Source organism: Vicia villosa, linkage group LG4 (genome assembly GCF_029867415.1).
Source record: "Vicia villosa cultivar HV-30 ecotype Madison, WI linkage group LG4, Vvil1.0, whole genome shotgun sequence".
Taxonomy (NCBI): Eukaryota; Viridiplantae; Streptophyta; class Magnoliopsida; order Fabales; family Fabaceae; genus Vicia; species Vicia villosa.
This window is the reverse complement of record NC_081183.1, coordinates 15,869,918-15,891,953: the sequence shown is the minus strand read 5'-3', so window position 1 is coordinate 15,891,953 and position 22,036 is coordinate 15,869,918. Positions and strand designations below refer to the sequence as shown.

Sequence of the window (22,036 nt, the reverse complement as noted above, 5' to 3'; positions counted from 1 at the left end):
TTTTTATAATTTTTAATTAAAAGAAATATCGTATCTAAGGGCCCACCTCACCACTATTATATAACCAAAAAAAAACAAATAAATACAAAATGAAGATTACCCCAACTTTCATATGTATCTCATGCTATTCATTTTAGGTTTCATTAAATCACACTATCTTAAAAACAACTCATTCAAATATAACTCAAATGATACAACTTTAAGAATTTCTTAAGACTCACAACTTTTCCTCATATATTTATTAATATGTTATTCAGATTTTTGCTTTTTTTTTTTAAAATTTACAATATTAATTTATAAAAAGATTTCAATGAAATTTTAAATTATCGAAATTTAAAAATAAAAGAATTACTAAAGTAACATAGAAAAGTAAAAAAAAAGGAAGTAAAACCTATAAAACAAACTATTTATTTATTATTCCCTATGGTCCTTATTATAAGAGAAAGTTTATTTTTAAAATTCATTCAATGATTAATGTATCTAGTCCATATAAAGACCAAATACATTAATCATTCTATGAATATAAAAACTTCCTTTTATAATAAGGACTAGAGGGAGTATTATTATATTTGATGCAACATTTCATTGGTGTTTGGCTTTTCAAAATAGTACGCCAGCCTGTAACCCGGAGAACTTATGAAAAGACTCCCATGAGAGTTAGTCTAAGTGGGCAGCAAGACAGATTAATGTGCTGCCAACCAAAATTGGATTCCACCCAAAAAAGCAATAAACCACACACCATTATGAACATAAGATCAGGTGCTTTAAGCAGCATGTTATCCAGGCAGAAGACAAGAAATAAAGGCAGTAAAATTGGCTATCAGAAACAAGTCATGTTCATGGCTCGGCTAAACTGTCCGATGACGGAGAAGAGCACCTCTAGCAACCATGAAGGCTACCAAGGGGACCCGATTTCTCACCTCTAGAATATCTTTGATGGTACATCTAATCTCTGGCTCCTCTGAAACTCACCTCTACAACATTGATCTGGCTCAAGAACACCAAAAACACTCCAATCTCCAAGTGAGTACAACAAATCTACCCTTTAATCAATATGCTTACCTTTTTTATAATCAATCTTTTATATGCACTTCATATACCACACTTTATTGCAATAATTTTGACAAAATCTACACTTTAAAATGTAACTTTGGTTTCGTCAAATTCACCGTCTATCCAAATATATATTAAGTTTTTGAACTAGTATCCATCCTTAAATACGAAAGTAAAACACCTCATGTATTTCATCATTAAAAACAAAGTTTAAAAGATACCAAAATACCCAAATCTCAACATGAAACTACAACTATTGTCTAGATCTCAATGAAATCTCAACGTGGACTTAATGCTATGGTTCTCTTGAAAACAAAAACAAAAGACAGAAAAACACCATAGCAATTGCCAAAGAAGTTCATGATCACCAAATGAAGTGTCAAAATGCAGTGATCAAAGTCAGCAAAAGTGGTATTGGGCGCAAATTCCTACAGAAGAATTAAGGAACACATTATCTAGCAATTTTAACATAAGCAACTATTTTTACCAAATATACTTTTAATAAACCAAGCTTTTTTTAGAGGGTCTCTTTTATTTGTGGTTAATTTTTTTTTTTGACATTCTAGTAAGGTGAACAATAAAGGTACAATACTAATGTTTAGATGAGCCGACATCCCTAATTTATAAAACAATGGCTAAAATAGGAGGTCTAGATGAATCATGGTTAGGATGAATCATTTTTCACAGCATCTTCGACTTTAAAGCTAACTCATATTAGTTTCTTTCCATTTTGTCATTTTTCATATCACCTTCTTCCAAACAAATCTGCCTAAGTTTGTTCTCACCTCCACCGCATTGTTAGAGGCATGTGAGTTTTTTCTTAGAAATGGAGGGTACAAACTCAACATACTGTCTTTGTTTTTTAATTTACCCTATTTTACTTCTCACCCAAATTTTAGAAGTCTCCTCCAAACTTTGGAGGAGAATCAGCATGATATTAAAACTCTCACCCAAATCATGGTGGAGCTTGATATTACCCTCACCCAAATCTTGGAGGAGCACTACCTTGATATTAGAACTTTTTTTCATTTTTCATATTTTATTTCTAATTTTTTTAAAAATATAAGAAAAAATATGTATATTAATTGAAATCTATTGAATTAAGAATTAGTGTATAGAAAATTGAATTATCGTAGTTTGTTTTTCTTATCTATTGAAATAATGAAAAAGTATTTAATGTGAGCTTTTTTTACAAATAATAAAAAAGTCTCAAACTCATTTGTGATGTGATCGAAGGGTAAGCGATAGACCCACAAAATCCCTTTACAAAGGATGTGATTGAAATTTATAAAAAGATTTCAGTGTAAAAATTTGAACAAAATTTAAAGGCTTAAATGCATTTTTGGTCCCTCTATTTTCATGTTTTTTAAGTTTTAGTCCTCCTATTTTAAAACCCGGATTTTTGGTCCCTCTACTTTAGTTTAGGTGGGATTTTCATGGTCCCCTCCAATTTTGCATATGTGGCGCTATTATTAATGATGTGTCATTGCTACAGTAATAGTCCAATTTAATAAGGCCTACTGACATGATGTTACTGTAGCTGTGTCACTCATTAATAAGGGCGTCACGTATGCAAAATTGGTGCAAATTTGGAAGAGACCATAAAAATCCCAAGTAAACTAAAGTAGAGGGACCAAAAAATCAGATTTTAAAATAGGGGGATTAAAACTTAAAAAACATGAAAATAGAGGGACCAAAAATGCATTTAAGCCAAATTTAAATTATCATAATTTAAAAACAAAAGAATTACTAAAGTAACATAGAAAAATTAAAAAAAAATGAAGTAAAACCTATAAAACTAACTATTTATTTATTATTATTATATTTGATGCAACGGACCATTGGTGTTTGGCTTTACAAAACATTACGACAGCCTGTAACCTGGAGAACTTTTGAAAAGAGTCCCATGAGAGTTACTTTAAGTGGACAACAAGACAAATTAATGTGCTGCCAACCAAAATTAGATTCCACCCAAAAATAAACCACACCCCACTATGAACATGAGATCCGGTGCTTCAAGCCATACAGGAGGGAAATAATATACAGATTCACACACAAAAAACTAAGCAGCATGTTATCCACGCAGAAAACAAGAAATAAAGGCAGTAAAATTTGCTATCAGAAACAAGTCATGTTTAGGGCTTGGCTAAACTGTCCAAAGATGGAGAAGGGAACTTCTAACAACCATGAAGGCTGTCCAAAGATGGAGAAGGGAACTTCTAACAACCATGAAGGCTACCAAGGGGGCCTAATTTCTCACCTCTAAAATATCTTTGATGGTACATCTAATCTTTGGCTCCTCTGAAACTCACCTCTACAACATTAATCTAGCTCAAAAACACCAAAAACACTCCAATCTCCAAGTGCAATATGCTTACCTCTACCCTTTAATCAATATGCTTACCTTTCTTATAATCAATCTTTTAAATGCACTTCGTATACCACTATTTATTGCAATAATTTTGAAAAAATCTACACTTTAAAATGTAACTTTGATTTCGTCAAATTCACCGCCTATCCAAACATATATTTAGTTTTTGAACTAGTATCCAGCCTTAAATACAAAAGTAAAACACCTCATGTATTTCATCATTAAAAACAAAGTTTGAAAGAAACCAAAATACCCAAATCTCAACATGAAACTACAACTATTGTCTAAATCTCAGTGAAATCTCAACGTGGACATAATACTATGGTTCTCTTGAAAACAAAAACAAAAAACAAAAAAACTCCATACCAATTGCGAAAGAAGTTCATGATCACCAAATAAAGTGTCAAAATGCAGTGATCAAAGCCAACAAAAGTTGTCTTGGGCGCAAAATCCTGGAGAAGAATGAAGGAACACAATATCTAGCAATTTTCACATAAGCAGTTCTTTTAACCAAATATACTTTTAATAAACCAAGCTTTTTTTTAGAGAATCTCTTTTATTTGTGGTTAAAATGTTTTTTTGACATTCTAGTAAGGGGAATAATAAAGGTACAATACTAATGTTTAGATGAGTCGACATCCCTAATTTATGAAACAATGGCTAAAATAGGAGGTTCGGATGAATCATGGTTAGGATGAAACATTTTTCACAACATCTTCGACTTCGAAGCTAACTCATATTAGTTCCTGTCCATTTCGTTATTTTTCATATCACCTTCTTCCAAACAAATCCACCTAAATTTGTTCTTGAAATTCTGGTATGACAGACTCAGGATGTCAATCACGATGTCAAGACATCTTATCTGTTATTAATGTAGCAGATGCAGAACATAAAGATCCCCCAACTTTTAATTACCCCTAAGAAGGAGTCAATGAGAACTGGGATCATATATGTTCAGTCAACATAACTAGATTGTACATTTTATATGGTTCTGTAAAGGAACAGCTAACACTTCTGATCCTGATGTTATACACGATGTCATAACATCCACGACTGAACAAACAACACAATGCAGAAGATAAATAACATAGTTAATTGTTAACCCAGATTGGTCTAACTACCTACTTTGGGGGCTACCAAGCCAGGAAGAAGATTTCACTATCAGTAGTACTATTTTATGTAAACAACCTCTGGTTTACCTAGTCACTACCCAATGCAACATTTATCTCAGATATCCATCCAAGACAAGAGAACCTCTGCTCACTCCCTAGTGATACCTAACTGTTACAACCCTACAACAGCTATTTACACAATTAACAATGAACAATAACTTGATCTTGCTTCACAACTTCAATCAAGAACACAATACTCAACTCTTACCTATAGGTTTCGAGTGAGAACAATCACTTCTCTTACCTACAGATTTCGAGAAGGACATGGCAGCCATTCCACAACTTGGGTGGTCTACCTATAGAAACCCTAATGATTACATCTTTTCTAAACAAGATTTTCTATATAAAACTAGGTTACAAAGGTTTCTATTTATAACATATTCCCATTTGGACTTGGGCTTACAAATTGCAGCACTCCTTGTTGTTACAAATCTGCAGAAATCTTCTGCTACAATTAAGGTCTTTTAATCGTGAGTTTCCTAATTTATCTCCTAAATTAGAAACGGTTGAATCTTCAATCTTATGATCTGATTCTTCCTGAATTTTCAATCTTCTGATCTGATTCTTCAATATTCTTTTGACCTTTAAATTTACGCCACATAGGATTACATAATATTCACTGAATATTTTGTATTTGTTGAGTATCTAACTGAAAAATCTTCATTCCAGTTCTGCAGACGCGGTGTTATGACATTCCATATAACATCTTGCTTGTACCTGTTTTGTTCTTTTATATTTGCAAGACTTACACATTGTATTATGTTTTGCTGCTATTATGTTTTAGCCAAACATAAATGCCAATCAGCCAATACAGAGCATCAACAACCACCATGGGTACCCTCGTTCAATTGTATCTGATCACGACCCCTTTTCATTGGCGTAACTTATTTGAACTTAATGGTACACAACTGAAAATGAGCAGTGCTTACCATCCATAATCGGATGGAAGAACTTTGAATTGTTCAACTAGAATGAAGGAGAGCGTTACAATCCAATAGTTAGAATTTTTTAGAGAATATAATTAAGAATTTATTACATTTTATTAAGTTTGGATATCCCTAATTGTACAATTAGTTTTTATGAATAATAATATTCTCACAATACTAGAATTGTACTAATATTTATGTTTTTATAATTGAAAAATATTCTACTATATTTGAAGGCAACTCTACAATATTGATAATGATATAATTGAGAGCAATAGAAAAAATTAACAATGATTACTTATTACATTTTAATTTTGTGTATCATTAAAATAATTTAATATTTATTTGTTTATAAAAAATATATTAAATTAGTAGGTTAATTATTTAAGATTAGGATTTATGAGGGTTAAATATTTTTTATGGAATGAGTAAAGAATTGGGCTGAAGTTGAAGCCCAAGAGGCAAGAGAGAAAAATTATATATAAATATATGTATAATTAGGGTTATTAGTTTAGGTTATTGAAAAGAAATCCGCAAAAGTAGAGCAGAGAGGTGGAAGATGAAAGGAGATGGCGACGATGAGATGCTGGTGGAAGGACGTTTCAAACGCTACAAGTATACTGGGACTCCGGGCAAACTTGCGATATCCAAACCCTTCAACGATGACATGACTGAGGAAGAACGTTTGAAAACATGCCATGCTATTCTAAACTGGGAAGCAGTTAAGAAAATCGAATTCAAATCAAGGTCTGTGATCAACCTAGATTTGACGGCAAACCGTCCTCCACCGCTTCCTCCGAAGAAGGAGGAAAATAGATATGGTTTTGGTTCATTGGACGACCGTATGTACAGGCCTACTAGTTATAAAACCAAGTCTGCCTATTGGGGTTTGATTAACTTCATCATCCCGTCCCTCGTTGCTCAGAGATCCCATGATACCGATACTGATACCGATACTGATGCCGATACTGAATCGCCCTTGTTTGTGGGCGATAAGATCATTGAAATTCTTAAAAAAGATCATGTTAGTGACTCCGACAAGAAGAAGGAAATTGAATTGTATCTTAAATCTACGACTGATTCTTTCTTTGACGAGCTTGTTTCACTTGTTAACCTTTTAACTGATTACGATGAGGTTGTTAGAGAAATCGCCGCATGGAAAGAAGCCCTTGATTAAACCATATCACCTTCATTACGCTGTTTTACGTTATTATTATTATTATTGGAACAATCAATGTAACTTAATACTATCCTTCTAATTGCTTATGCTGGATGGATGAACACCTTTGACTGCTTTCACTTTGCTGTCTGTCATGTACTCATGTAATTATTTTTTGCCTTTTGAATCACTAAATCTTCAAACATTCAATTAAATCCGATTTCATATACTATAACCTCTTCTCTCTAGTATAGTATGGCTTAGAATTTGACTTGGAGGAAGCCTCTATTTTGAGCTGTTTGCTATTATTTTATCTATCGTCTTGAGTCTCACATTCATGGACGCATTTTCTATTGTGTCTTTCTTTTTGCTAATAATAACTAGCATATGCGTTTGGGACATAAATTCAGTTGTTAAGTTTCATAAATTTAAGTGTTTAACCATAGAGGAGTTGTTAAGTTTCCTAGTGTTTAACGATAGAGGAGTTGTACCATATAGGAGAAGTTCAAATGGACTTGTATAAAGTGGCCTATTTTCACTTTTTCTTTATTTATGAGATTCTTGCGATGCTTTTCTACAAGGTGGATATTGACATAGTTTTGTTACTTGAACCAAAAGAATTCATATGACGACTATTACTACCACATCCATTTTTTGAGAGTACGGAATGTTCTACAACATCATATTTATGGCGCAGTACAAAACATTTTCCACTTGCATAGACATGTACTGTTTTTTTCTTAAACTTATGGCATGGCCTTATGGCCTTTGCAACATGTAGTTTGCATTTTTTTTTATGAGTCGTAGTTACCTCTTAACATGTAACTTTGTTTAGGGTTATATTTGATGCTCATAACAAGCCTTGTATATATGCTGATTATCAACGTGTATCACGTCAGTGTATCACGCCAGTCTGTTGTAATTACTTTTTGAGCTTTTATGCTGACCCAAGTGGGATGCCCCATTCTATGATTGCAGGCATCCTCAGGTGACCCAAGATGAACATTGCTATAATTCATCCAGATCTTGGTATAGGTAATAAATGGTTACCCCCACTTACTTCCTATTCTATTCAAACGATGTTTTACGATGTTCTTCAATAGATTTTTTTTTTAAGTACTAATAGTTGATTCCAATGACCTTGTAATTGTTTTGTAGGTGGGGCTGAAAGATTAGTTGTTGATGCAGTTGTTGAACTTGCATCTCATGGTCATAAAGTTCATATTTTTACTGCACATCATGATAAAAATAGATGCTTTAAGGAAACCGTTTCTGGTGGATCTATCTTTGTAACTGTGTCTATTAGTGTATCTCATTTGTTTTTTTAAGCCTATGATTGGATTTGACAGACGCATTTCTCGTTGATACAGAGTTCTGTTTCAATCAGTATGTCACTCTTTCAGTTGCGTATGTGCTTTGTTTGTTCTCATCTGACTTCTGGTTTCAGTCGCGTATGTGCTTTGTTTGTTCTCATCTGACTTCTGGTACGAAAGATGGAGCCGAATAGACATAACTCTGATGTTAATGAAATTTTACGACGAGCATGCTTCTCATCCGTCTTTGATACAGATCAAGCACTAACAATACCATCACATGAGTAAGTATTATTATAACTCGAATTTTTCCATTGCGAAGTTTATTTTTGTGCACAAAGCTTATATTAATTCGTTTTTTGTTTATTGTTAACAGACAAATTTTCTGGTTCGGAGATTTGAACTATCGGATCAACATATTAGACTCCGAAGTTCGAATCTGATAATTTATGTTCATTTTGTTGTCCTAGATTAAATAATTTGTAACAAACTATTCTTTTACCTGATAATTTATGTGTAGCTAAGCAACGAACTGCATGTTGGATGCGTATTTGAAGGATAGAAAGAAGGGATGATAAATTTCGCAAAAGAAGGCGAGAAAAAAGAGCTCCTGCATGGTAATTTCAATATTTATAACGATAATAACCTGCATGGTAATTTCAATATTTATAACGATAATAATGAATATGTTTTTTAAATGACAAATATTGATATTGTTAGAGTTTTATGCATGCAGGTATGATCGGATATCACGGTTAGGAAAAGGAATAAAACAACTACAATACAAACGTGCAAAAAATAAGCTCTCGGAACGTGCTAAATTTTACTAGTACTGCTGCTGTTCATCGTGAGATTTTCCTTAATGAAGATGGTCAATTTTACTAGAACTAAAAATTATATAAGAGGAGGCCAATGAGATAGTGATAATAACAAGAAATTGTATATATATATATATATATATATATATATATATATATATATATATATATATATATAGGAAGAAGACTTTGACATTTTTTGTTTCTTTTTTCACATTAAAAACCATTATTCAATTTTGGCCCCATCATTAGGATTGTGTCTTGCTTGTTTTGTTATAATTGTAATTTGTAACCATAGACAAGTTCTATGTAACCTAATATATTGATTTTTGTGGAATGAAGTCTTAAATTATACATGTGTTTTTTCTGGAATTAAACAAATAATAAGTCAAGTTGGTTGCACCAATTCTACGTGAAACAAACAGTCTGACAAAATTCTCCACTACAAGAATGGTTTGAAAATGTAGAAACAAACACCAACAAACAATGCAACAAAACTTGTTTTATTAAACCTTTCAACTCTATAAGAACATTCACCTTTAAGACTTCTGCAACATCTCTTCACCATTTTCTTTCAATGGAGCTTTGAAACTGTTATTGATCCTAATTGCTATTTCGTCTATTGATCCTAATTGCTATTTCGTCTAATATTCATACTATGAAGTGTAGTGAATTTCTTGATCATGAGTAAGGAAAAGTGTCATTTAGCTGAAAGAAATATTGAGACATAACATGGAAGTAGCAATTTTTAAAGTTATGCGTTTATTCCATTTCAACAAAGTTATGCATCTGAATTCCATAAAATTATGCAGCCGAATTCAACAAAATTGGGATGTCAAATTCAGCATAATTTAACAAAGTTATGCATCATAAATCGATAAAATTATTTAGCCGAATTCGACAAAATTGTGCTGTCAAATTCAACTCAATTTAATAATGAATTACATAACAAATATTAATTCTCTAGTCAAAACCAGTATACTAATTACTTCTAAAACAAAGTAACAAAATAAATAAATAGTTAAATCACCATAGGACCAAATTTTTCGAAGTTAAGAAAAATATACAGTCACTGCAATTCACAAACCACGACCAACACATAAACATCCAACAGCTAATATTCAAAGTTCATCATACTATTTGCTTTGTAAGAGTGTTAGTTCTTGCTTTCTAAGCTTTCCCTTTCTTAATGATTCGCACAGAGGAGGTTGCCTGTAAACCTTTTCACATACATTCTTAGGATGCAATCTTTTGCACTAGTACTCCTGAATATAAAGAAGGCACAAATAAATATTGCAAAATAGTTAATCAAGGCATTCAAAAAAAAGCTCCAATACAAAAGTTTCAAAATAAAAATTGCTATGCTTCTGAAACCAACAAAGAAACTCAAGTTATAAGGCAAGCAAGAGTTGCGAGTTTCTAGCATTCAAATGCCAGGGCAATGATGCCATGCTTCCAAATTATTCAGCCCATGTATCCCACAATAGATTAAGTTGGACCAAATTAAGAACAAACGTATAGAAGAAAACTGAAATAAGATTCATAACCTTTACCTTAAAAAGTGGATCAATATCCCCATCAAACCAGCAAAACTCACTACTAAACTTTGAGGCCGTGTAAAGAGCAATCTCTTTCTGCAATTGAAGAGGAGTTCGAATCACATAAATGAACCAGACTCTTAATGGTAAATCATAAAAGGACAATGTTGACTGTATTCTACAGATACATGGAAGTTTGAAAGTAGGATTTCAAAAGTACCTAAAAGTAGCCTCAACCTTTTTTTAACTTCCTGAATGGTTTCAGCATATTCTATATTCTAGTTCAAAATTTTATTTTATAACACCACGTACGTCTATCAGCATATCTACAATACAATTGAAAGCTCACATCAAGAAACAGCCGGGTCAAACAAATATTCAATCTCTAACTTATCAACAGTTAAGATTTGCATAAATACCTATGCTCTCCCATTGCATGGAACAAAAGGCCTCGCAAATGATAAGCTCTTGCAAACCTATCATCAAAACTCAAAAGTGATCAGCCTCAGATAATAAAGGAGCAAGACCAGACATAGATTAGCAAAAGTACTTTACCATCTACCTTAGGAAGTCAAAGCTTGGTCATTCACAGTTTGGTACTAATTATTACTAACAAACTAAACTACCTAGATCCCGAATGTAGGTGAAATTCTAGTACAAAAACACTTGTAATTGTTTTTGTTGTATGATATATGTTAAAACACTTTTGCCCAAAACTGAATATTAGCCATCATAGCATTCGCAAAGGCATGAAGGGGTTGTAAGGATGGTGATAAGCTCTCAAAACTAACTTTAGAGCTCAGGGTCTTTGTCTATTTAAGTTAGTATGTGTTAAATGAGATGCATCCTCATAACTGTCAGGTTCATCTTCTTCGTCAGAAGAAAGAAGGGATGAAAGCTTGGGTAATTATGGAGAAAGCTCGGGTAATGATGATCTCCGAGGTTAGTGGCAATTCAAAGGTGCTCGAAAACAGTAACAAGTCACAGGACAACAACTGTAGTAGTGCAGAAAATAGGGCAGATTTGCGTTAGGAACAAAAATGTGATGATTTCGGTTCGAGATGGAACCCAAGGCAGCGATGAGTGGTACTTGGACTCTGGTTGTTTGACGCATATGACGGGGAGAAAAGATTAGTTTGTGAAAATAAATAAAGTGGCGAAAAATATAGTGAAGTTTGCGGATGATTCCACTCTTATGGACGAAAAATAAATCAAGTGGTGATGTTTTGATGAAGAAGAAAAATTATGGACGTTATATGTCCAAAGATGTGTTATATATTCTAGGTATTAAATGTAATCTTTTGAGTATTGGACAATTGCTTAAGAAAGTTACAACGTACGTTTGGAAAATAAGATGTTGCGTGTTGTTGATGCTAGTAGTGTGTTGATCCTTAAGGTTCCCATGGCTTCCAATAGGACTTTTAAAGTTGAGTTGAAAGTATTGGAACATAGGTGCTTAGCTACAACTCAAGTAGAGAGGGATGGTTATGGCATTACCGACTTGGTCACTTGAATTTCGTGATCTCAAAGCGTTGCAACAAAATGGAATGGTTACCGGACTGCCACACATTAATATTTCAGCTGAGTTGTGTGAAGAATGTGTTAAATGAAAGCAACACAAAAGGAGTTTTAGCAAAGATGTGGGCCATAGAACCAAAGCGCATCTTGAGGTGGTGTACTCTGACGTTTGCGAGTTTATGCAAGTTGACACGTTTGGTGGCAACAAGTACTTTGTCACATTTATTGACGATTTTAGTAGAAAATTGTGGACTTATCTTATTCAAAGAAAGGATGAGGTGTTTGATATATTCGAAAGGTTTAAGTCAATGGCGGAGAGGCAATGTGGTCACAAGATGAAAATTCTCAAAACTGATTGTGGGGGTGAGTATACCTCGATTGCATTTGGGAATTATTATGATGATGAGGGTATAGTGCGTGAGATTGTGGCACCCTATACGCCACAACAAAATGGTATTTCCGAGAGAAAAAATCGCTCAATTATGAATATGATTCGAATCATGTTAAGCGGTAAAAGTCTATCGAAGAAACTATGGGGAGAAGCGGTTTCTACATCCACCTAAAAGTGGAACCAACCTTTAAAAGTACTTAATTTTAACCCATTAAAGAATATGGGAGCTTCTCTACCGGTGCTGCACTTGGAACCATTCGAGTTTAAATGTTGAATTATTATTATTGTTTTGAAATTTATAAGTAGTTGATGGGTAATAGTTCAATTTTATTTAAATATAAAAGAAAAAACTCTAATGTGTTGTGGGCTCCTAGAAATAGTTCAATTTTATTCAAATATTAAAATGTGAATAAGTAGGTCTAAGAAAACATTAGATCCAAAAAATTATAAGTGGTTATAATAGGTTTCAAAATTATGCAGTTAACTCTTTCTCTAGAAATAGGACTAAGTCTTGATAATGTGAGTTTGACATGTTTTAAGTTGGACTAACAAAATCTCTACCTACGTGTTCATTCTACACTAGTAATATTTTGGTATGCACCCACCCTTGATAATTGTAAGTTTGAGATGCAATGTGTACTTTCTTCAATGCTTGGTCAAAAGATAAGAACAAGTAGTAGCAAATACAAAGTGGGGCCCAGCACAAACTTTCACGTGCACTAACCAAAAAGCAGATACTCTTGTCTATAAATAAATAAATCAAGTAAGATATGGAAGTTAAAACAAAAAAGATGTAATGAAACAAGCTGGAAACTTATATTACTAAAGCAAACAAGTAAATGCAAAGTGGAGGCCACCCCAAAGTTCCACGTGCACTAAGGGTCAGCGAGATAAAAATTAATGTAGTGCAAGCAGTTACTCTTATCAATAAACAATCTAATCTACCACCACAAGTACACAATCTAATGTAAATGCAGAAGCAAACAACCACACACCACTACCATCATAAAAACATACGAAACTATAGATCCACACACACACAAATCCTCAACATCTTGAAAAAAAAACATCAACTTAACTAATCTCATTTTTGACACCAAGGGTAGATCATTTGGAGGCTTAACTGTTAAAGATGAAGAAGGGCACTGGGCACCTCTAGCAACCATGGAGGCTACTATGTGGGCCGCGACTTGTCGAGAAAGCACACCGACCGAGCAAAGCTTTTTTCAGAAAAAGAATATCTTTGAAGACAGATGTGATCTGACTCCTCTGAACCTCACCTAAGCTCAACAACACTAAAATCACTCTAATCTCCAAGTGAGTACAACAAATCCACCCTTACCTCAATATGCTACCTTTCTTATAGTCAATCTTTTATATGCACTTCATATACTACACTTTATTACAGTAATTTTGACACTTTAGAATGTAACTTGGATTTCCCCAAAAATCTACCTACACTCTGAATGCCTAACCAAACATAGTTTGAAAGAGACCAAAATATCCAAATCTCAACATGAAACAATAACCCAAAAATCTACCTACACTTTAGAATGCCTATCCAAACATAGTTTGAAAGAGACCAAAATATCCAAATCTAACATGAAACAACAACAATTGACTAAATCTCAGTCACATCTTTAAATCCTGTTTCATAAAACCCATGTACAAAATACCATTCATCTAATGGTTCTGTTGAAAACAAAAAAATAAAAGCAAAAACACTAGACAAACTTAACCAAGGAAGTTCATGATCACCAAATCAAGCGCCAAATTGCAGAGATCAAAATCAGCTTAAACAGTCTTGGGCGCAAAATCCTGCACAAGAATGGAGGAACACATTATCTAGCAATTCTAATATAACCTCTTCTTTTTACCAAATATACTTTTATTAGATTCAAAACATAATTAGCTAAAATTATAGAGACTACATTATTGAAGACAAGACGGATGAAAGAAAAGGAACAGTGCACATTACACAACCAAATATATAACTTAAGATAGAAGAATTCTATATTTGAAATTGGCCCTATATACAGAGAACATGAAGCAAGCACATATGAAACAAAGAAAAAGTCCAATTTGAAACAAAAAAACACTTCCATGCTGGAATATACAGTAACCGCAACCCCAGCCCGTCAAAAATCTAATTGCACTAGTAAATGTTAGCACCAAAACTAGCAGAAAAAAACCTTTCCTAGACAAAACCAAACTACAGTGGCAAAACAATGAGCAGCTACTAATACTCCAAATCTGGGCTACAAAGCCAAAAAGGAAGGCTTTCCTTCCAAATTTCTTCACAACTGGGCCTTATTCCTATGGCCTATAATCAACATAGCTAAACCTAAATACTATCATAGAGGCTAAGATAAGAACAAAAAATCAAATTTTCCAAAATTAAAAAAGAACACAATTATTATCAAGCTATTCACAACCAAAAAAACTAAAAATTTACCTGAAAATATTCGTACTAAAGTTGGAACTCCATTGCAAATGTAGTTGGTAACTTTTTACTCTATGTCATAACCTTTCACATGAAAAACTCTCCTTTTAGTAATTCCCTTCATTGAATCACTAATGAAAGTTATGTTATACCATGTTGTCTCCGGCTGAACTGGAACTGTAAACCGTAATGTGATAGCTAAATCTCCCTTATAAGCCCACGGACTTACTAGCCGATACGTAAGTAATTGGTTTTGTGCATCTTCAACAAAAACCCACCACTTTTCTCTCTTTTTACCGGGATAAAAAGGGGAAGAAATAAATATTTCATCCCCACTTCTCTTGGTACTCAACTCCACATCAACTGTTCTCTTCCCCCCTACAATTATACCATCCACCTTGACTGAATAGTTCAAAGGAAGTTGGTTACCTTTGATTAATCGGGTGATTTCCAACCATTGGAAAGTTCTCAGTCGTAGTAGTTCACATATATATTGTGTCTCTGAGTTACACAAATCAGAAAAACTTAAAATATTGTTTTCTCTGCATTTAGTAACCATTTTTCTTGTAAAATAGGGAAGTTGAAGAAAAGAATCATCATTATGCCAAATTGCATGCACAGTCATTGCTCTAATATTTGTAGCACGTTTCATCAATGAGACCCAACCCCTCTTCGATGCCACTTCAATCAACCCAACTAAAAGCTTATCCAATAACAACACAACCTCTTTTCTGTCCTCTATAAGGTTACTACTTAGAGCTTTTATCCTTGAGAAGTAAGTCTGAAGCAGGGCATTGGCCCTTACGTGAGGGTCATTGAAGTTTGCATTTTCGGCAAATATCTGATCGGAGAATAGATCTTTTATTTTTTTATCATCAATAAGCACCCGTCTATTAGGCAGCAGTGCCTTATATTCATAAGCTGAACACAAAATTTCCAAAAGTCGCCATACATCACTTTCTTGTGTCAGCATTCTAGAAAATACCACAATTGTTTTACAGCTGAGGTAAGTGTCCGATGCTATCCTTCCGAGATCAGAAGGGGAAAGCTTAAGCCCACCATGATGTAAAACAACCCCATCTGTTATTAACTCATTGAATGATCTTTCGATTAGCAATTCCAGGTAACTGCCAACCTCTATGTGACAATGGTAATAACTCGGATTCTTCTCGAGGCGCTGACACATGAATGTTTGCGCTAAGTAATTCATGGCATCTTGCATGTTTGCAATGTTCCCGCAAACAGTTTCAGCATTCAATATATCCAGTAAAGATTGATGGAGACGACTCTCCACGGGACAAGACTGCTCTAAAAATAATCGGTAGTAACTCTCTTCACCCGGATGGCACATGATGGTGAATTTTCCAACGCTGTCGACTGAATACCGACCCGCTTGGCCCGACATTTGGAAAATATCGACAAGAGGAAGATTAGGTCCATCGTAATCATCGTATCCGGTTCCCATTACAACCACTTGATGTGCCACCATTGACACTCTCCAACACATGGAGCTGTTTAATATACATACTCTAATTAGACCGGCTTTGTATAAGTCAGATACAATGTCCTGATCTTTAGGGTTCATGTCTTCATGAAGGTAGCTTATTCCACATGATAGACTACGTTTTAATGTTGAATCACTGATCTCATTAATAGCAGTTTTTAATGATTCTGGCTGTACATAAACAAGTGGCTTGTTCTCCAAGAGACGATTCAATTCCATAACTGTGAAGAAGAGATGGTCTTCTGTAGGTGCATATACCAGAGTAGTATCCCCATTGTTGGCATTTTGTGTAATAATAAGGAAAGTAGACTTGACCCTTTCCTTAAACCTTTGGGTTGAATTGTATATATGTGTTCCGAAGAGCTTTACAGGTTTAATTGATAATTCCAGAGGAACATGACGAGAAAAATTGAAAAGGCCCCGGGAGCTGGCTCCAATCCATTCCCCCATATCCTTTCCATTGGCAAGTGAAGCTGAGAAAGCAACCATGCGAAACTTGTTTTCCATTTGACTCGCAACATGATTCATTCTAACTAAAATGGACTCTAATATATGACCCTCTTTAGATAATCCCATAAAATGCAAATCATCCACAATGAAGAGACTAACTTGTTGAACAACGGGTACTTGTTTCCATTGACGGGATAGAGCATCCCATACAGGTGGAATACTAATTATAAGGTGTCTTGTTTGAAGCAGTTCCACATCGGTCTCAATATCTCCCGTTAGTTCAGCGACATTCAAATCGAGACCCCTAAATTTCTCTTCCCAATCAACATATCTTTTATGGGCCAGAGCTTGAACGGGTGCAATATAAACAATGGTACCCTTTTTGTGTTTGTGATTCCTCAAAATAGCCAATTCTGCGCATACAGTTTTTCCGCTCCCAGGTGGAGCAGCAACAAATACATTATCATCGGAATGATAGATGACAGGGAACACCTTAATCTGAATTGGATTAAAATATTTGAACTGTTTCTTATATAGATCTTCATAAGGTGCATCTATTAATGAATTAATGGGCAGCAAAGATTCGAGTTTCATTAATTCCACAGGCTGTATTTCGTCTCCAGGAAAGGTTAGGTGGTCTACTGGAAGAGTTAAAACACCCGAGAAAAAATTAAATGAGTCTACTCTAACCTGTATTATGTAATTTGAGGGACGAGGGAGAAGCATTGGCATAGCAAAAGTGAATATGTTGGGCTCACCAATATAGTTATTGTTGAGCAATGAAGCCTGTCTATAAACCAATCTCTGGCCTTCAGCAGCTTCAGGATTTTCAACCACTACATGTATCCCCAAACATTGAGAGTTCCATTCAAATGTGAATGTGGGATTGATTTTGAGTTCCACCACAGCATAACAGCTAGTAATGGGTTGGATAGATGCAGTCAAATCCATTGGAAATGGATTCAGTGGGTCCATAGTTCACCTATAGAAAATTTGAAGAATTTGATTATTTCCAGAAAAAATCAACACTAAATATCTTTTTATTACTTCAATTAATACAACTTCTGTAGGATATGGCATTGATAACAAAAAAGAAACTAGGGTAATTGACATTTTCATATATTAAAATTAGAAACAAAGTATAGAAAATGATAGAATCATATAAGATCATGTTACTTGTCTTCCAAGATTTTGGTTAGTTGTAACATCATGCTACTGTTAGTTCAAGATTTGGGTGGAGTTAATGTATGATGCTCATGGTGTTCCAAGATTTGGATGGAGTTCAAATATGATGCTCGTGGTGTTCCAAGATTAGTGTGAGTTCTAATATCATGTTCATTCTTTAATAAAATTTGGATGAGAGATATGAAATCCTGATCATGCTGAACCATAATTTGGGTGGAAAGTAAAAGAATTGACGTACCTCTAACAATGTGAGTGCAGCTAATGTTAGAGCAGAAGCAGGTGAAGTTGCAGTTGAAGTTGAAGTTGCTTTGAAGGTGTTTGAAAAAAGGTCGCAGTTGAAGTTGCTTTGAAGGTGTTTGATAAAATGTTGCAGTTGGATCGTTGCTTTGAAGGTGTTGTGAGAAATGAAGAATAACAAGAGAGAATGAGAAACTAATTTGGTGAATTATTTAGCTTGATTAATTTGGAGAACTTGTTTTATTTCTTCTCATTTAGCGTGACTAATTTGGTGTGAGAGAGACTAAGCGGTTACAAGTTACTATATTTATCATTCTTTTTCTTATCCACTGTAACATGTGATGTGACTTTTGGAAAAACAAAACTTAGTTTAATTATTTTTAGTTGACAGAGGTCAAGGTTAATTATAGTACTAAGTACTAACTTAGTGTAACATTCCATTTTATTTATTTTATAATAAAAATAGAAGTTGAAAATTATATTTGAAGTTATTTATTTTATGTAAATTTTATACGGAAATTACAGGTGAGTAATTTAATTAAATAACTTAATAAATTCTACAATAATATCTTGTAGTAAATTAAAAATGATATTGATCTATTAAAGTAATACTTTTATACATTAAAATTTTCTTTTTTGTTTTTCAACAAACAAGAAGCAAATGGCTATCTTTGAAAAAGCAAGGACATCAAGAATTTCGAGTCACATTACATCACTCATGAAAGTACAATAATCTTCTTTTGACATCAACAATCAACATCATGTCAACCTTTCCTCTTGAGATGATGAGAAAGAAGTCACCATGGTCATCATGGTGGTGAGTGTGTAGTCAAGTGCCCCCACTAACAATTTAACCTATCTCAAGTAATATTGTACTTATACTATGAATGACACTTACACTTTTATGATCCATTATAATCACATCTACATATATTTTTAAGACAACATTCTATTTATGGACTTTTGTTGTTGCCAAATTAATACTCTATATTTAATAGATCTTAACTATTTATAATGTTTTATAATATTTTATAAACCTATTTTATTTTTTGTCAAAAAAAACTTACTTTATTTATTCATAAATATATTATAACATTTATTTATCTAGTGAAGTAGTAATAGAGATATTTTATATTAAATGTAATTTATTATATTTTAAATATATAATTAAATTGATATGTATATTATTAATAAAAAATAATTATATATAAATTCAATTATGTTCCACAATATAAATATTTGGAAATTTCTTTAAAAAAATTATAACAACATGATATAATGACGAAAAAATAACTTTATAAACATGAATTAATTTTACACTTAAAACACATGCAGTCCTTATATTTATATTTAATGTTAGATATATATTTTACCCCAACTCCCTACTCCCAACCCCTACTTTCACCTTCTCGTTGTTCGTGACTTAGGGTTCTAATTCCTTTTTTCTACTCTCTCTTTCTCACAATGAGTGATTCATTTGGAATAAAATGATATCACAAAATGAATGACCCATTTCGATTTTGAATACACTTTTTTCAATTCTACCCTCTAATTAATAAAAAATTCACAATTTTCAATACATGATAGGGATAATATAGTAAAAACAACATTCTCTTTCTTACTTTTATACCATTTTCTTAATCTGTGTGAAATGGTGTGTTGGATCACTCATTATGGGACTGAGAGAGTATTTGAGGCAAAGGTTTTAAAGTTGATCAACATTGTCTCGCCTTAGTTCATTGCCAACGGCTAGAGTTTGATTTGAGTGTTTGGGATCATATGTCTACTACTCGATGTCCATCTTATAATATGAATGTCCTTCTCCTTCTATGACACCTAAACATGGCATTAGATGGGGTTGGGTGACCCTAGGCACCTTGTTTGGGAGAGCCTTATTCAAACTATACTTCAATCATTACTAGAATTCTAAGGACAAATTTGCAAGGGTGAGGGTTGAGGTGGCTCTTCTATGGTCAATACTAGGACAGGTGACGCCCTTCACTTCCCTCTATCTTAGATAGAAAATCCAGTAACGATGACTGAATATGAATTGGACTACCTCTAACTTAGATAGAGGTAGTTCAGTTCTTGGATGAATTCAAGGTCACGAGTTTCCTTACAACAATTCATTTAAAACAAGAGGAAAAATATAACATGAACAAATATGTAAGTAAGTTTGATATTGTAGTGGCCCTTAATTAGTGTTTTTTATTTTTTTTCTAATTTAGCCAATTTGTTGTAAGAGAGATTAAATAATTTTAATTATGTCACAAAGGTCCAGGTTAATTATAGATAATTTATTATAATAATTTAGTGTAACATTTATTTATTTATTTAATAATATTAATATATTTATGTTTATGAGTGTATATTTTATAAAGGAATTAAAAGTTGAGAATAAGTGAAAGATATTTTACACTATCAGTTAATTATCATTTGATAATAACTTTTAAACTTTAATATATTTTTTACTTTTTGAATTAAATTGTATGAATGATTTTGATGCACTAAAGTGTAATTTTTTCTAAAGTGATGCATACCAATTAATTTCAAATTATATTTAAAATAATTTATTTTATGTAAATCTTATATTAAAATTATAAGTGAATATGCTAATTAAATAATTTAATACACCTATTTGCTAAAAGTAATACATTTTACAATAATAAATTTTAATAAATTAAAAATGATATTGATCTATTAAAATAATAAATTATATATTACACCTATATATATATATATATATATATATATATATATATATATATATATATATATATATATATATATATATATATATATATATATATATATATATTAAAGATGAGAAATAATAAGATAACTATAACATGTATCTTATAGATGTATACATTTGATATATAAATTAATGTATGCATGATTTAGTAAAATAAAAAAAATATTGTAGTGTTTATAATTTATATACCTATTAACATTTTAAAAGATATTTTAACATATTTATCTTATTATTATTATTATTATTTATTTTTACTATTATTATATTTATATGTTATTATTAAATTATTATTATTTATTTATTTATAATTATTATTATTATAGCTATTATTATTATTATTATTATTATTATTATTATTATTATTATTATTATTATTATTATTATTATTATTATTGCTGTTGTTGTTGTTTAACCTCATTTTTTTAGAAGGATCTTGCTAACGAGTGCCCTCAAGGCACTCTTTAAGCATATTAAATAAAGAAAAGATTCTTTATAAAAATTATGATTTCAATTTCCAATGCATTGATTACACACATTTTTAAAAAAAAATTATCACTTTAATCACTTAAAAAGTACCCAAAAACACTTATTAGCATTTACCTTTTTAAAAACATCTATTCAACGACGATGACTGAATATGAATTGGATTACCTCTAACCTAGATAGAGATAGTCCAATTCTTGGATGAATACAAGGTCACGAGTTTCTAAAAAGGGAATTCAATTCATTGTAATTTGCATTCTCAATCTCTAAAGTGATATATCAATGTTGGTTTAGGATTTTTTGAATGGTTCTATGAAGAAGCTAAAGGGGAAAATGAGCAAACCCTGATGAAGGATCAATGGAAGATAGATGTGCTTAGTCAAGAGATAGAAGAAGCTAAAAAAGAGGTTGAACTTTTGAGGCTTAATAATATGAAATTATAGGATGCTTTGAACAACACCGTCAAGTGGAAGAAGATCTAGAAGTTTATGTTCTATGTTGTTTTATTTGTTTTAGTAACCAAATTATTGTAAAATAATTCAAGTTGTTGTGAGAGGTTGAAGTATTTTGTTCTTTGTTTTAGTGTTTAAGTTGTAGTAAAATTTGCATTGTTCAAAGTTGTCAAGTTAGTTGTGTTCTTTTGTTACATGATTTAGTTAGACAAATTGAAATTGCACTATGGTAAAATCTATGTTCTTTTGTTATATGATTTAGTTGGAC

At 32.5% G+C, this 22,036-nt stretch overlaps 1 protein-coding gene across 1 annotated transcript; it reads right to left on the bottom strand.

Moving 5' to 3' along the window:
* Positions 1-14,769: 14,769 nt before the first annotated feature.
* LOC131596816 (DExH-box ATP-dependent RNA helicase DExH12-like) lies at positions 14,770-17,631 on the bottom strand. The gene has a single exon (XM_058869554.1). It carries the CDS (start codon positions 17,629-17,631, stop codon positions 14,770-14,772), a length of 2,862 nt encoding a protein of 953 aa, XP_058725537.1.
* Positions 17,632-22,036: the final 4,405 nt, after the last annotated feature.

Bases quoted from the DNA above. Each gene is read 5' to 3' on its own strand.
- LOC131596816 (XM_058869554.1), bottom strand. From the start codon at position 17,631: ATGGACCCACTGAATCCATTTCCAATGGATTTGACTGCATCTATCCAA.